Genomic DNA, 15,773 nt, shown 5'->3' with positions numbered 1-15,773 from the left:
GTATTTTTAGTAGAGACAGGGGTTTCCCCGTGTTGGCCAGGCTGGTCTCACACTCCTGACCTCAGGTGATCCACCCACCTCGGCCTCCCAAAGTGCTGGAATCACAAGCGTGAGCCACCCCACCCCGCCTTTGTCAAGCTCTTTAAACCAAGGCTCTTGTTTCATCCCCCCAGAGCCGTGAGACAGGTCTCCGGAGCCTCCCATTTCACAGATAGAAACCTAGGCTCACAGGGACCAAGTGCATTGTCCAAACGCTGCTCCCTGCCCAGGGAGAGGCCAGAGTCCTTGCCCCTGTAGAGTCTGGGTGCCCACAGGTCTTGTGGGCACCAGCAGGGAGCTGGGGTGGGCTGCCCCTCCCGGGGGCTCGCTGACCCAACACTCATACCAGCCGCTCTGGACTCGGAGGCTCCCGAGGGTGCCAGAGCACTGCTCATGGGCAAAACTGAGCCAGCACCCCCGGGAGCCTCCCCGAAAAGCAGAACTGGGACTGGATGAGGCTGGGCCAGCAAGGGTCTTGGGCTTCCTTCCAGCCCAAATCCCCACCCAAATCCCAGCCCTCAGCATTTTTGGGGGGGGCCGCTAAAGACCTTCTGGAAGATGGCATCCCAGGACCACAAGGCAATCAGAGGGGGCTTTCTGTGTGCTCCGAGGCGGATGGAACTGGGCCCTGGCTGTGGACGAGGATGCATTGAGACTGAGAAGAGGCGACTGGGCTGGAGGGGCTTGGCCAGGAGGCCGCCCAGCGAGCTCATTTCCCAGCGTTAGGTTCTCTCTAGGCGGCCGGGCCCGCATCCCCTCCCCAGCATCCAGGCACCTGGAAAGAGGTGTGAAGGACTGTGTGGGGGTGAAGTTGATAGGAGATTAGGGGGTTGAGAAAGTCAGGCCTCCCAGCTGTGTCCCACCCAGCATGCCGCCAGTGCCAGACACAGCAGATAAGGAGGAAGGAGCCGCTGAGCTGGAGCAGAGGGAGGAAAGCCCTGGCCCTTTCTCGGGGCCAGGCGAGTCCTGCCCAAACTCCATCTGGTCACCGCCTCCAAGCTGCTTGTGGGTTGTCCGGGAAGGGGGATTGTGGCAGGGAGGGCCTGAGTCACCTGTATGCCCCGGCAGGAGGGACAGGCACTCTGGGCCCTGAGCTCAGAGCTTGGCGCAGGATAGCTCTGTGCGGGGAATTCATGGGGTCCCAGCGTGAAGGGCTCCGCCATCCCTCCTGGGTTCCCAGTTTCCCTGGGAGCAGGGGTGCAGAGGCAGGGCCCTCTCCATACATGATATGCTCAGGGAGAGTAGCTGAGGTGTCCCAGAGACCCTGTCCTCTGGGGCAGGGGGTGGGTTCTGTGCACAGTGCCCTCCCAGAGCCTGCGATCTCCAGCTGCCCCATGGGCTGCAGATAAGGATTCAAGGTTGTGCAGGGGTCACTGCCCCACTCCATCCCTGGCGGGTGGGACGTCACCTACTGTTCCTTGCTGTTCCAGAGAAGAGCACACCCTCCCTCATCTCAAAGGTGGGTGCTCCTCCTTCCTGGGTGGAAACTGCACTTTTGACAATTTGGTTTCTGAGTCAAGGCTACCGCCTCCTCTCCCGGGTACCTCCCCTCAGAAAAGCAATGGGACTTGGGGTGGAAGAATCTAGCCAATTCATTCCAGATAAAGCTAGAAATAATCCTTTGGCCTTTCTCCTAGACCCAGGCCCAACCAAAACCTGCGCTTCATTACCACCACCCAGCACCCACCACCCGGCACCCAGCACCCACCACCCAACACCCAGCACCCACCACCCGGCACCCAGCACTCTGGCCCCTACCCATGGCTCTGGCCCATTCTCCTGCTGTCAGCATCACTGGCTTAGACAGAGGGCCACCCTGAACAGATGCACGCTCAAAGCATTTGAAGGCTGCCTCCTCTCTAAATCAGAGACATTTCTCTACCAGGGATCACTCAGGAGCCAGTAAGGCCACCACCCTGACCTCCCCTGTCCCCACGGGCTCTCTCACGGCTCAAAGCGCCTTTCACTGGAATGCTGCTCTGTGAACATATATTTGCAGGCATGTGTCAGGGATGATGAGAATGTGTCAACAAGAAGACAGATCCCTACCCCTGCAGCCCCTGCTTAGGCTCTATCGAGGTCCTCAGCCTCCTGGGCTATGGCAGTCTGCTTTGTTCTTGGGCCATGAGCTTACGAATCATGTCTTAGTCACATAAGAAAGAAAAAATAAAGATTTGAAAGGCCAGGCGCGGTGGGTCAAGCCTGTAATCCCAGCACTTTGGGAGGCCGAGGCGGGTGGATCACAAGGTCAAGAGATCGAGACCATCCTGGTCAACATGGTGAAACCCCGTCTGTACTAAAAATACAAAAAATTAGCTGGGCGTGGTGGCGCGTGCCTGTAATCCCAGCTACTCGGGAGGGTGAGGCAGGAGAACTGCCTGAACCCAGGAGGCGGAGGTTGCGGTGAGCCGAGATCTTGCCATTGCACTACAGCCTGGGTAACAAGAGCGAAACTCCATCTGAAAAAAAAAAAAAAGGATTAGAAAAGAATCAATTATGGGGAACAGTATGAATGAATGGAAAGATGAATGAGGAATGATAGGGAGCAGAAACAAATGGATGGATGAATAGACAATGGATGGGTGGGTGGACGGATGAATGGATAATTGAATGATGGGTGGGTGGATGATAAATGGATGGGTGGATTGATAGGTGAATGGATAGATGGGCAGGTGGATGAATGGATAGGCAGATGGATGCATGGATGGATGGGTGGATGGACTCATGTATAAATAAAAAGAAATAATTATTTAGTAATTGATGAATGGATGAGCAAAAATAGAGGGAGAGACAGAAGAACATATGTAGGGATGGATGAAAGGACGAATGAATGGGTGGATGGATACATGCAGATGTGATATTTAGAATATTTAAGAACACACGTGGTACAAATATTAATCTATCAGAATGGATGCTGATTATATTAATATATTTGACGATGGTATCCGTGTATATTGGCGGATACCAGCAGATACATGAGCAAGTGTACCAACACAAAAGATGAGTGGGTATATGGATGAATGGATGATTGATGAATGGGTGAATGAGTGCATCGGTGGAAGGACAGATGGGTTGGAAGTACGGATGGGTGGCTGGGTGGGTGGCTGGAATATGGACGTACGAATGATTGGAAAGATTAATAGACGGATGTCAAGCGAGGTAGGCACATGGATGGACACGGATGATAGATGAACCGGTGGACATGTGGGCAGGTGTCACAAGACATGCGTGCAAAGGTAAATGGATGGATGATGAAGCTATACATGACTGAATCCGTGCTGGGTGAACTATTAGAAAGACAGACGAGTAAGCAGCCATTACTGAATCAGGAATTTCTTCCTGGAGCCCTTCCTCCCACAGGGCATAGAGTTCTCGCTCTCATTTCTCTCATCTCTTTTCAAATGAGAAAAGAATTCCTTCTTTCCATGAGGCTTTCATATATGAAAACCTAAGGAAAGAATCCCTTGTTCGCATGATGCTATCACACATAAAATCTCATTCCCCTCCAGAACCCATATGCCTTTACCCTGATTCATATTCTCTGCCGTGTTTTCCACCATCTGATTTTTATTTATTTATCTATGTGTTTGCTCCCACTGAAACACGATAATCATGAGAGGAGGGATTTTGTTAATGCTGAATCCCCAGGACCCTCAAAGTGTCTGGACTCAGTAAGTTTATTGAATATATGGAAGGATGGAGGGACAGATGGATAGACAGGTGGATGGATGGATGGATAAATACACAAATAGGTAAATGGAGAAATTAATGGACAGATGTTTGGTTGGGCGAGTGAATAGATTAATGGAAAATAAGGAACATTAGTTCTGGGCAGACTGTGTTCTGGTAACTGTTGCGCTAACTCATTTAGATTACTTAATGAGCAAACTGATGGGCACATATGTGCACAGAAGGGTAAACACATACGTGTGTGTGTATATAACTGGAAGTGGAACTTGCTAGGTGAGGAGATAGATGGGCATATGGATGGATAGGCAGACAGATGTGTAAATAGATGTATGGATGGTATCAGTAAATAGAATATTTGGACAGATAAATGAAAACAAGAAAAGAAAAACATTTGGACATAGAAAGATACATTAAGTAAATAACAAATAGCTCACTGTTTGGCTGGCTGGACAAACAGACATACAAATTGATGAGTGAACATGCCGATAACAGCAACTAGCATGTGTCCAACGGGATAGATGGCTTGCTGAATGCTTCTAAGTGTTTTCTACATATTTAGACATTTAGGTAAATGGATGAATGGCTAAATGGCTGGCTTACTGAATGCATCTGTTAAGCGTTTTCTATGTACTGAGACATTTAGGTAAATGACTAGAAGGATGGAGGGATGGATGGATGGATGGACGGATGGATGGAGAGATGGTGGATACTTGTTTAATGAAGAAATGTATAGAAAGGGGTGGACATGATTATATGGATGGATGCTTGAGTTAATTAAATGGAGGGATATAATATGTTTACATAGATAATTGGATGAATAGATATGTTGGAAATTGATGAATTGATAAATGATACATGGAAAGACAGGCATTCATATAGAAGGATGGATGCATGAATGAATGGATGGATAGATGGATAAATGGACAGATAAATAGATGAATGGGTGGATGGATGAATGGATGGGTAAATGATGAATGGATAGATGGGTGGATGGGTGGATAGATGGGTGGATGGATGGATGGGTGGATGGATTGATGGATGGATCAATGGGTGGATAGATGGATGAGTTGATGGATGGATGGATGGATAGATGGATGGATGGATAAATGGATGGGTGGATGGATAGATGGATGGATGGATTGATGGATGGATCAATGGGTGGATAGATGGATGAGTTGATGGATGGATGGATAGATGGATGGATGGATAGGTGGATGGATAGATGGATGGATGAATTGATGGATGGATCGATGGGTGGATAGATGGATGACTTGATGGATGGATGGATGGATGAGAGATGGATGGATGGGTGGGTGAATGAATGCATTGGTGGATGGATAGATAGATGGATGGGTAAATGGATGGGTGGATGAATGGGTGAATGGATGGATGAGTGGATGGATGGGTGAATAGGTGGGTGGGTGGATGGGTAAATGAACGGATATACAGTTGGATGAAGGGAGAGATGGACGGAGAGATGGATGGATGAGTGGCACACACGTAACAGTAGAGTTGACATCAAATACTCTGCTCTATTGTCCCTCACAGGACATGCCCTACTTGTAAAACCTTGAATCTTGGCCACTGCATTTAAATATCTGTTTTTGTCACCTCCCACCAATCAGCATTTCTGACATGATCATTCTCTTGTGACAGGGAAGTCCCACCATTCCAAGGTAGCTTTTTTACCAGTAGGAATATTATTCCTTCTTCTGAACTAAAATATGCCTTGACCACATTTCATTCTTGGCTGTCTGTGGCTGGGACTCCCATCAGCAAGTAATCTCACCTCACCAGGTGATCATCTCACCTCCCACGAGTGCTCTCACTCCCCAGGTGACCTCCCCTCCCCTAGGTAACCTAGCATCCCCTGGGTGATCCAGCCTCCCCCAGCCTCCCCTGGGTGACCTCCCCTCCCCTAGGTAACCTAGCATCCCCTGGGTGATCCAGCCTCCCCTGGGTGACCTCCCCTCCCCTAGGTAACCTAGAATTCCCTGGGTTACCCCCAGGCAGTCTCACCTCCCCCAAGTGACCTCTCATCCGCCTAGGTGATCTCACCTCCCTCAGGTGACCTCACCTCCCTTGGGTGATCTCACCTCTCCCAGGTGAGCTAACTTCCCCCAGGTAATCTCACCCAAGTGACCTCTCCTACCCTAGGTAATCTAGTATCCCCGGGTGACCTCACCTCCCCAGGTGACCCTGCCTCCCCTGGGTGACCTCACCTCCCCTAGGTGATCTTGCCTCCCTGGGCGATCTCAGTAAATGTTTGTCCAACCTGAGGTCCGGCCCTGGCCACCATCCCTCCTGCTTACTCCAGAACCCCGTAGTATCTGCAGTTGTGTGGGCGCTGGAGGTGTGGGGAGACATTATGGGCCCCGTCGTACACTTGATGTTCCCTGGCTCCTCCTGGGTTGTGCTGAGGGAGGGGAGAGGCTGTGAGCTCCTCTCTCCAGGACTGGCCCTGAAACCCATCCTGGTGTGTGCTTGGGGGTGGGGACGGACTTCCTGACCCCCACACAGTCTCCATGGGCTAGCCCAACACCTGAGTCACCAAAGCCCAAGCTATGGACCCATGTGGAGTTTTCTGACTGTGGCCACCACCCCCCGCGAGCTGCCCTCTGCGGTGATTCACCGGCTTGCCCATCTGCTCACCGCCTCAACCTTGCTTCCCTCAGCATCCCCCGGGGTGCTGCGCAGTCCCCACTGCCTGGCCTGGCCAGACTCATGATAGCTGGGAAGGCCAGAAGGGGCTGTTCCTCGAGGATGTGGGGATGGAGGGTGGCATGGGTGGGTGGGCTGCTCACGCACAGATGGCGGCCCGGGACGGTCATCGGGTGGCGGCAGCTGGCAGCCCGGCTCTGGCCCTGGCTCCGTGACTTTAGATGCCAGTGCTGCTGGCTGGAGCAAATCATGGGCACAGTGGCGGTTGTGAGCGCCAGTGAGCTGGGTGAGCCACCGGATGTGAGACTGCCCTGGCGGAGCTGGCCCTCGGCAAGGCCTGAACATGAGTCTGGTCCCTCCCCTCGTCCGGCCACTAGCCCCAAATGTTCTCCAGTGAGTCACAGTGGCCAAGCCCAACCAGAGGAACAGAGGGCTGGGCTGCTCCTTCCTGGGCTAGGGCCAGAGGACGGGGCAAGGGGGGCCTGGCTGGCGAGGGCACCAGGCTGACTTTGTGCCCACTGGACAGCTCTTGGGACCATGGCGTCCCAATACCAAACCAAAGATGCCACATTTGGTGGCATCTCTGCCTCTCGGGGTGTCTCTGCACTCTGGTGGTGGGTGGTACCAGGAAAGGCGGCAGCCTCCCCATGTGGGGATCAGAGAGGGTTCCTGGGGTGCCCAGCCTTCTCCGGCAGTGATAATGAGAGCAGAGGCCGGGAATGAACAGAGAGAAAGTGGAGAACCAGGAGCTGGGGAGAGGGGAGGAGGGGAGAGGAAGGGAGGAGGGAGGGGAAGGGGGGAGGGAAGGAGGGAGGGAGACAGAGACAGAGACAGAGACACCAGAGGAAAAGGGGAGAGGAGAGAGGGGCTGAGCTCGAGTTGGGGAAGGAGGGGGCGGGACAGAGAGGAGCCACCGAAGGGCCCAGGCCTGTGTCGATGGTGAGGGAGGCAGCAGGTTGAGGCGGGGCTGGACCAGGAAGGCTGACGAAGGAGAGGAACAGAGGAGGGTCTGGGCAGGGCCTGGCAGAGGGCACGAGGCACTCCGAGGTGGGAGGTGGTGATGGGCAGAACGGGTCCCTGTGCCTGGGGCAGGGCTGCCATGGACGGCCAGGAGAGCCTGAGAAGCGGGCAGTGGCTACCGAGGTGGCCCGAGGGGAGAGGCAGAGGGAGGAAGGGGAAGAAGAAGGGAGGGAGGGAAGGGGGCACCCACGCTGCCCACCAGTGGGCCACAGAGGTCCGGCTGAGCCCCTATGCTGCTGGCCTGGGAGGGTTTTCAGTCTGACATTTTTACTCTTCTCGGAAGGAGGAGGAGGTGGAGGTGGAGGAGACGAAGAGGGGGGCGGAGAAGAGGGCTGGGGGAACAAAAGGAAAGCAGCTGCTGGGTGTCCTGAAGTCAGAGAGGGGAGCAGGAGACCCACAGTCAGGGAGACCCACAGGGATGGGGACACAGGGACCAGGCTGCCCTCAGGAAGCCGGCCCACAGACCCCAGTGTCAGGGGCTAGAGGGAGGGACCAGGCTGCCCTCAGGGAGCCAGCCCGTAGACCCCGGTGCCAGGGGCTGGAGGGGCCAAGACGGGCAGGCAGAGGGTCACAGGGACAAGCAGACCACAGAGAGAAGGGACAAGGGAGGGGTGAGAGCCAGCGAGACACCAAGGGCCAGGGCTGAGCACCAGGGAAGTGCAGGAACGAGAGGGGCAGAGAGGGGAAGGAGAGCCAGGGAGAGATGAGCACAGGGGGCAGGGGCATGGGAGGAGGGCCAGCAGGGCAGGAGCCTCCGAAGATGCGGCTGTGTCCTGGGGCTGGGGTCAGGCCAGGTCACCGCCAGCCGGCAGAGGCTGCCGCTTGAGCAGTCCCAAGCTTCTGAGGAGGAACCCTAGCAGACAGGGCCTGGATACTCTCCTGAGGTAGGTCCCTCCTGCCCCGGCCGGGCATGGAGGGCAGGGCAGGGTGCCCTCACTGGGCGGCTGGCCACATACACCAGGTCAGGCCCTGGGGAACGGGGCCACTGGGCCTCCCCCCAGCTGCGGTGGGCAGGGAGAGGGTGCCAGGCTGGTCATGGGTGCATGTGAGGGCAGAGGCTGCTTGAGGCTTCTCCTCGGCCCCTGGCAGCTGCCCCGCGTCCTCCTCCCCCAGCCCCCCAGCACTGCCGGTCGCACTGTCGTTCTACTGACACCTCTTCCCGGGGCTTCTGACCAGCTTTGAGCCCCAGGATGAAGGGCCCATCCTTGCCGTGGCTTCTGGGGCCTCCTGTGGGATCCACTGGACCCTGGGCACCCTTCTGTCACCTTCACTTCACAGATCATGAAATGGGACTTGGGCTGAGCTCACCGCCCTGGCGAAGCACACCAACCCTGGGTGGGGGACTCCTCGGGGCCAGATAGGGTGCCAGGCCACATACGCCTTCAGGTGTTGGGCAAGCATGGCGCCCTCTTCCATCCTGTTTCCTCCTCTGTAGAGTAGTGGTGTGGCACCTCGTGCAGTCAGGTATGAGAGTAGAGTTCTGAGGGCCCGTCCTGGGAGGTCTCAGAGCTACCCCTCCACGCCGTCAGCCACTCTGAGCTGCCTGTAGTGCCCTTCCTCCTCCTCAACCCTTCCAGGCTTTTAAGCCGAGTTGAATAGCCACCTCCTCCATGAAGCTGGAGGCTGTCCTGCTCCAAACCCCTCTGATGGCATGGAGCACGCAGGCCGGACCTCGAGATCCTAGGTGGCAGGGCTGGCATCAGTCAGCTTGCCACCACCCACCCAGGCCAGGCACTAGGTGCTGAGACTTTGGAGGGCTGGAGAGCCAGGGACGCCCATGGGGGCGGGATCAGCAAGGTCTGAGGCGTTAAGGGCAGCCTGGCAGGGTCTCTGCTGCCACCCCAGGTCAGGACCAGCACCAGCCTGGCTGAGCATGCCCCCTTCCTGCCTCCCCTTACCCTTGGGCCCTGTGAGCCTCCTCCTCCTGGTGTCCAGGCTCTGCTGGGGCCTGCCCAGGTCAGACCTCCCTTCCCTACCCAGCAGGAATGTGTCCTCCTGCTGTCCCCCAGGAGCTCTGTGGCCTGGGATTTGAGGAGTGCCTGGGGTCCATCCCCCAGGCTCACCAGTGCCACTTAACAAATGGGGAAACTGAGGCCCAAGAGAAAGCAGTGCAGCGGCCGGGGGATCGGCAGAGCCCCGGCCTGGTGTGGAGGCTCACCCCCTTGTCACTCGGGCTTGGCCATAAGCATCCGTCCAGCAGGGCCCAGTGCCAGCTGCAGCCCCAGGTGAGTGAGCAGCACTCGGGGGCATTGGTGCCACGTGGGCTCAGGCTCAGGGCAGGAGGCAGCCTGGAGGAGGGCATGCTCAGCCAGGCTGAGCCAGCGGTGGTCAGCCAGTGGGTTGGTGGCATAAGGGACCCGTCCCTTTCAGTTCCGTGGGAACTTGCCCAGCCGAGGGCCAGGCAGGAAACAGTGAGAGTCCCTTGTCCAGCTATGGAGAGCAACCACAGTGAGCGGCATGCAGCCAGGCACCCCTCCAGGACCCGGGCCCAGGGGCCACTGTGTCCCAGTCACCCACCACAGCCACACACGTACACACACACACACACCCGCTGCCACCTGGGATGGTACTGCGCTCACCAGCACTGCCACAGATCACTGCTCCACATCCAACAGCTCCAGCTGCCCCCAGCCCAGCCCTCCAGGCCCGGCAGGCAGCCCCCTGTCTGCTCACTGTTGGATAAAGAGGAGCTAAGTGGATAAAGAAACTTGCCCAAGCTCCCTCCCCCACCTGCTCCGCCACATCCCTTCCCCGGGGACCCCCTGGTTGTCCCGCCATGCTGGGTGCAGGCAGGGAGAGGCAGCACACACAGGGTGCTGTGTCCTCAGTGACAAGCCCTGGAGGGCCATGCCGGGTGCCAGCAGCCACCAGGGAGTAAATTCAATGCAGTTTACTGGTGCTCCAGGCCAGTGGGAAACCATGCGCCGCCTGCCCCGTCCTCTCCTGCCCTGTCCTCCCCGCCCCGTCCTCCCCTGCCCCTGCCCTGGTGATTCTCCTTGTCTACACCTGGGTGTGAGCCCACGGGCTCTGCATGGAGCCCCGCAACACCGTTTTCTCCAGGCCTGGCTGTCCCCAGCTCCTGCCAGCATGTGGCTTCCGGCTGGCAGGGTCAGACCCTGGGCTGACCTCCTCCCACCACTGCCTCCCTGCCAAGTCTGCCCTTCCTGACACCTGGGAGTCTCTCCTACATCTCCTGCCTGCCCCAGGCAACTCAGGTCTCTCCCAGGGCCAGCTCGGGCCAGGCCAGTGTTAGGGACGGTCAGGGGACCTCGGCCCATGCAACTCCAGAGGTCACCTGGACTCAGCCACCAGCCTGTCCCTCCTGGCTTTGGGAGAAGGCACCAGGCAGATTGAAAGTGCCTTGTAGCCTGGCCTGGGGTGAAGAGGTGGGCAAAGGCTCAGCCTGGCAGGCTTCCGTATCAAGCACTGAGGTCCCCAGAGCTCCGTGCCGACCCCCGCCAAGGCTCTTTGGGTGATGTGAGTCCCTCCCTTCCCTCCATCTCAGGCACACGTCTGCCCGCAGACGTGGCAGCCACCCCATGCTTGGCTCTCCCCAGGGCTCTAAGGGCCTTCAGGCAGGGACACTCCCTGAGCAGCCTGGCCCGGGGACCTCTGGGGCCCGTGATGTGGCCAGTGGGGCAGGGATGGGCTGGCAGCCTACTGGGCTGGCCCTAAGGGGGCTGGGGGAAGCCAGGCCTCCAACCACAGTGTCCAAAGGGGTGTGGCTGCCTTGGGCCCATCCAGACCCAAGATCCTGAGGGTGGGGTCGCCCCCGCCCTGGCAGGGCTGGGAGTCGGTGTCGGACAGAGCCCGTTCTGCCCAGAATCCCAGCCGAGCCAGCAGCAGGGGTACAGGGACCGAGTGGCCCAGCCCCCTGGGCAGGGTGTCAGGGCCGGAGCCCAGAGGACTGCGGTTCAGGCTTCAGTCCCAGCCGGCGAACCAGAGCTGGGCAGAGCGGCCAGCGAGCAGCAGCCAGGGTGCCCTGGGCACTGGCCCCCCCGGATGCCCTACCAGAGCCGTAAGGGGGGGCACCCTGAGGCCGGAGGGAGCATGGCCCCGGGGACTGAGCATCCGGCTCAGAGTGGCTCGGCAGAGGTTGGTGGCCTGGGCTTGACCACAGAGGTCTCTGGAGGGCAGGCAGGAGCCGCTGCAGGTGAGAGCTCGTGGGAGAGAAGCCCTTGGGTGGCCCGTGGGTGGGGTGGCCATGAGGGAGTGTGGCCGTGAGGGTCAGTGCTGCCCGTGACAGGTTTGGGAGGCCTTGCTGCTGCCAAGGTGGTGCTTGTGGAGGTGAGATCGGGGGCCAGGCCTGGCCAGGGATGCTGGGAGGGGGTGATCCTGTGCCCAGGACTGTGAGGTTCTCGAGACGAGAACAAGTCCAACCTGGGGAGAAGCGAACAGGGAAAATAAAAAGAGACAGAATGCACGAAAAAGAAACGAGAGAAACAGAGGGAAAAATGCAGAGGGAGGACGAGAGCAGGGGCTGCCTTGAGGGAGGAGAGAGAGGGGAGCAGAAGGGGGCGTGGGCCGGTGGCAGGAGGGGAGGGCAGAGGGTGGGTTGAGGTGAGAATGGAAGCCAGTGGGGGTCTGGGGCACTGTTCCATGCTGCCAACCCCAGGCGTGAGAGGAGGGGTCCCTCCTACATGGGCCCTACCTGGCAGGTGCCCGGGGCAAAAGGCTGCAGAGCCGTGGGCTCACGCACTTCCTGGGTTCTCCAAAGATGGGCCGTGGGGGGAAGATAAAAAAGCGAGCCATGGACGCCGGAGGGGCGCAGTGAGGCCAGGCGAGGGCTGGCAAGCTTGCCAAGGAGCGGGCGAACAAGGAAATCAGAGCACCCCACGCAGGTCGGGGGCTGGCTTTCCCTGGGACGGAGGGCAGGATTTCTGCGCCAGGACTGGGACCCAGTGGGTCAGGACCCTGCCCTCCACCCTCTGTGCACACACAGGGCATCTCTATCAGCCTCTGTCCCTGCCTGGTCCTCCCCACACCCAGTTCTTGGAGGTGGAGGGGCCAGAGCCCCAGCCACGTCACCAGCTCCCTGGGGCTCCTGCGAGAGAGGTGCAGTCCTGAGCCTGAGCCTCCGTTTCTGTGTCTGTAATGGGGATGAGGGGACAGCATTCTGGAGGCCGTCTCGAGGACGGAGGTACTGGCTGCACGGGTGCTCACTGACCCTTTTTAAATGGGGATGTCTGGACCTTAGGCACAGAGGACCGGGTCAGGTCCACTTGACCTCAGCCACCAGGACATCCCAAGGGCACGGGATTCTCACACGGTCCACTGAAGCTGGTCCTTTGGACCCCGTTTGCAGATAGGAAAGCTGAGGCTCAGGGAGGCTCCAAAGCGTACCCCCATCTGGGGGCTGGCAGGGGTTGTCCGCAGCACCAGGGGACACACACCGGGCAGTCTCCTGTGGAAGTAAGCCAGCCCAGGGGCAGATTCTTTTCTGCTCTGCGATATCTCCCCTGCACCCCCAGGAATGATGAGCCTGGGAGGGGCTGATCAGCCAAGATAGCTTTGGGGAGGGGCCGGGGGCCAAGACAGGCACCCCAGAGCTCCACAGGCAGACGTGGCATGGGGGGGCAGGCAGAGGGCCTGGCTGCTGAGTGCTACAGCAGGAAGATCCCGGTGCTTCGGGGGGGCAGGACAGGCGGTCGAATGCCAGGCTGGCTTGGCTGTTCCCTTTGGGTGCCGGCTGCAGCTCCTGCCCAGGTGGGCGCCACGTCTGAATAATGTATGAAGCCTCTGGTCGCGTGGAGCATGGGCAGAGCCTTCAGGGATGTGAGGTATATCTGAGTACGAATAGCTGGGAAGGAATGAGGATGGCAGAGCTCCGAGCTGATGCCAGGGACTGGTCGCGTGTCCTGGAACGTGCCAAAAGCCTGCCTCATGAGCACGGCGAGAGCGCTGCCAGGCAGTCCCAGCCGGTCCGGGAGCCTCAGTGCTCCCGAGGGCTGTCCAGCGGAGGCAGGAGGCACAGCTGGGCTGTCGGTGAGGCCCGTGGGTATCAGGGCTCTGTGGTCCCCTCCTGCGTAAGGCGGGCACCAAGCGGGCCTGCATGTAGGTGCATGCGAGGGTGAGAGCTGCGGCGGGGGACGCTGATCATGGAGTGCTGGCGAGAGCCCCAGAAAGGTCCCCCGGGTTGCCTCACTCGTGGCACAGGTCCAGCAGCGTTGTGGCCAGTGACACCGAGGAGGACAGGAAGAGCCACGTGCACAGCAGGCAGAGCAGAAGGAGGGAGGAAGAAAGAGCAAGCATGGGGCAAGCAGAGTCCCAGCCATGCCGGGGGTCAGCAGACAGGACCGCCCTTGAGCAGGGCAGGGCCCTAACCTCTGACCCAGGCCGGTCGCAGCAGGTGGGGCAACGGCGGTGGAGCAGGACGAGGGTGCTCCCGACACAGGGCTGACCTTGGAGCACACCACAAGAGGTAGGGCACCCAGCCCAGGGAGGTGATGGGCTGATCAGCGGGACGTCAGGCTCGGTTCTGGACCCCGCTATGAAGGCAGAGGTGGACGGTCCCTGACCCAGCCTCTCAGGACCGACGGGAAGCCAAGGGTAGAGGGGTTGGGGAAAACAAGGCTCCGTTTTCCAGTCTCGGCAGGGTTCAAGGCTTGGGGCTCTGTGGAGGCCACACCATGAGGTTTCCAGGGTCATAGATGCCCTGAGGTCAGTGCTATCTGCCGGCGCATAGGTGCCCTTCCTGTTGGGTGGCATCAGGTGGGCTGAGAGTGCCTCGTAGCCTGGCCCAGAGTGAAGAAATGGGCTGGGACTCAGCCTGGCAGAGTTGGGGATCTGCCCAGCCGGCCTGCGCACCTGTGGGACTGGATGGTGTGGCGGCGGGCCTGGGCTGCAGTCACCCTGGCCGGCACTCATACAAGTCATAGCATCACCGCTCTGGGGCAAAGCTGAGGCAGGAGCTCAGGGCCCTTGTGCCGCGCTGGGTGGGTCATGAAGCTCAGGGGGCTTCAGCAACAGAGGATGAAACTCCATCCCATTCCAAGTTGAGTGCCTCCTGAGTGGGCGCCAGGGTGGGTGCCAGGGAGGGTGTGAGGCTGGTGGGCTGCGCCGGGGACCAAGACAGCAGCCCCAGCTGTGGGGGAGGACGGGGATAGGGCAAAGCAGGTTTGGACCGAGCGGGTGGGGAATGCAGAGGAATAGACCCCTCCTTGTGCGCCTCTCCCCAGAGGTGGAGGCGGGAGGCAGAGACTAGGACAAGTCTCGGGTCATCAGGAGTCAAGGGCTGGCGCCTGGGATCCGGCGAGGGTAGGGAGGGCTGTGGGGGGGGTGGTCCAGGAGGAAGGGAGGGCTGTGTGTGGAGGGGTCTGGGGAGGGTGGGGAGGGCTGTGCGGGGTTGGGGGCCGGCTCTGTTTCCCCTTGGCTGTGCCTCCCCAGGGTCTCCTAGACATACCCACAGCCACTGCACCCCTTCCTCCCAGCCAGGGCCCTGCCCACCATGGCGCCCCCAGGCTCAGAGCAGGCACCGGAGCGCCTCTTTGAGAGACTTCCTGCCAGCTCCCCCTCTGTGCTTCTTGATCCACAGCGGGGGTCAGTGCTGGTTTCTTGGCAACCGCTGAGATTCATAAGGGCAGGGAGGAGATCTCACTCCTCCGTCTTTGGGTCCCTAGCACCTGACAAAATATACGGCTGGCTAAGGAAAGATGGAGGGAGGGAGAGAGGAGAGAAGAAAGGAGGGAAGGATAGAGAGAGCAGGGAACGGGGTAGAGAGGGGAAGGGAAGGAGGGAAGGAGGAGGAGAAGGATGGAGGGAGGAGGGAGGAATTGGAGCGAGGCAGCCGCTGTGGAAGAATTGTGCCCTGGGCCATCCCAGGCAGACTGAGAAGAAAGCCGGAACCAAGCCTGGGCTAGCCTGGTGGTGGGGGGGCAGGTGGTGGCCATGTCGGGTCAGCCAGAAGAGCAGGGAACCCCGCAGAGGAGGGAGGCTGGGGATGGTGGGAGCAGTGTCAGGGTGAGGATCTGGTCCCCCCGACATCCCTTCCCGGGGGCAAGACCTCAGGCCCAGCCTTCCCCCACCCCCAGCTAAGAAATGGGTGAGAGCTGAGGGAGGCTTCGGCACGGGGCCGTCAGGGTGGGGTGGGTTCTGGACCCAGCAGGCCCAACATCCAGGCCAGGGTTTCAGGGGAGGCCAGGTGGGGTGAAGGCCAAGAAGGATCCGCGGCTGGGCACGAGGGGCTCCTGGCACCCAAGCACTTTGCCTGAGCCAACGTGGGAGGGAGGTGGGCCAGATGAGCCGGGTAGGTGCCAGGCGGGGCTGTGGCAGGAAAGTCCCTCTCTGTCAGCCCCCAGGCCACTGAGCCCTGGGTAGCGACACCCAGCAGGGAAGGCTGCAGACAGTGGAGGAGAGGCTCCTTA

The 15,773-nt window shown here is 59.1% G+C and overlaps 1 protein-coding gene across 12 annotated transcripts in view; it reads left to right on the top strand.

Moving 5' to 3' along the window:
- LSP1 (lymphocyte specific protein 1) overlaps nucleotides 1-15,773 on the top strand; it is a 42,755-nt gene that overhangs the window by 4,728 nt on the left and 22,254 nt on the right. For 3 of the 12 annotated variants that reach the window (XM_078341782.1, XM_078341778.1, XM_078341777.1), the window contains exons 1-2: nucleotides 13,345-13,395; nucleotides 13,567-13,831. The exons of 1 other annotated variant lie outside the window; for it this stretch is intronic. Coding sequence is in view for 5 of the 11 variants with exons in the window: in XM_054241229.2 (XP_054097204.2) it covers nucleotides 9,490-9,635 (146 nt within the window). In the remaining 6 variants the exon portion in view is untranslated. Of the gene's footprint in view, nucleotides 1-7,779; nucleotides 9,636-11,222; nucleotides 11,564-12,969; nucleotides 13,191-13,344; nucleotides 13,396-13,566; nucleotides 13,832-15,773 lie in introns of those variants that run through there. 8 more of the 12 variants (XM_078341775.1, XM_035263781.3, XM_078341780.1 and 5 more) reach the window with 7 other exon arrangements.

The sequence above is a fragment of the Callithrix jacchus genome, chromosome 10 (genome assembly GCF_049354715.1).
Source record: "Callithrix jacchus isolate 240 chromosome 10, calJac240_pri, whole genome shotgun sequence".
In the NCBI taxonomy this organism is placed as follows: Eukaryota; Metazoa; Chordata; class Mammalia; order Primates; family Cebidae; genus Callithrix; species Callithrix jacchus.
Note: the sequence above shows the minus strand (reverse complement) of the source record. Positions and strands in the feature narration are given on the sequence as shown.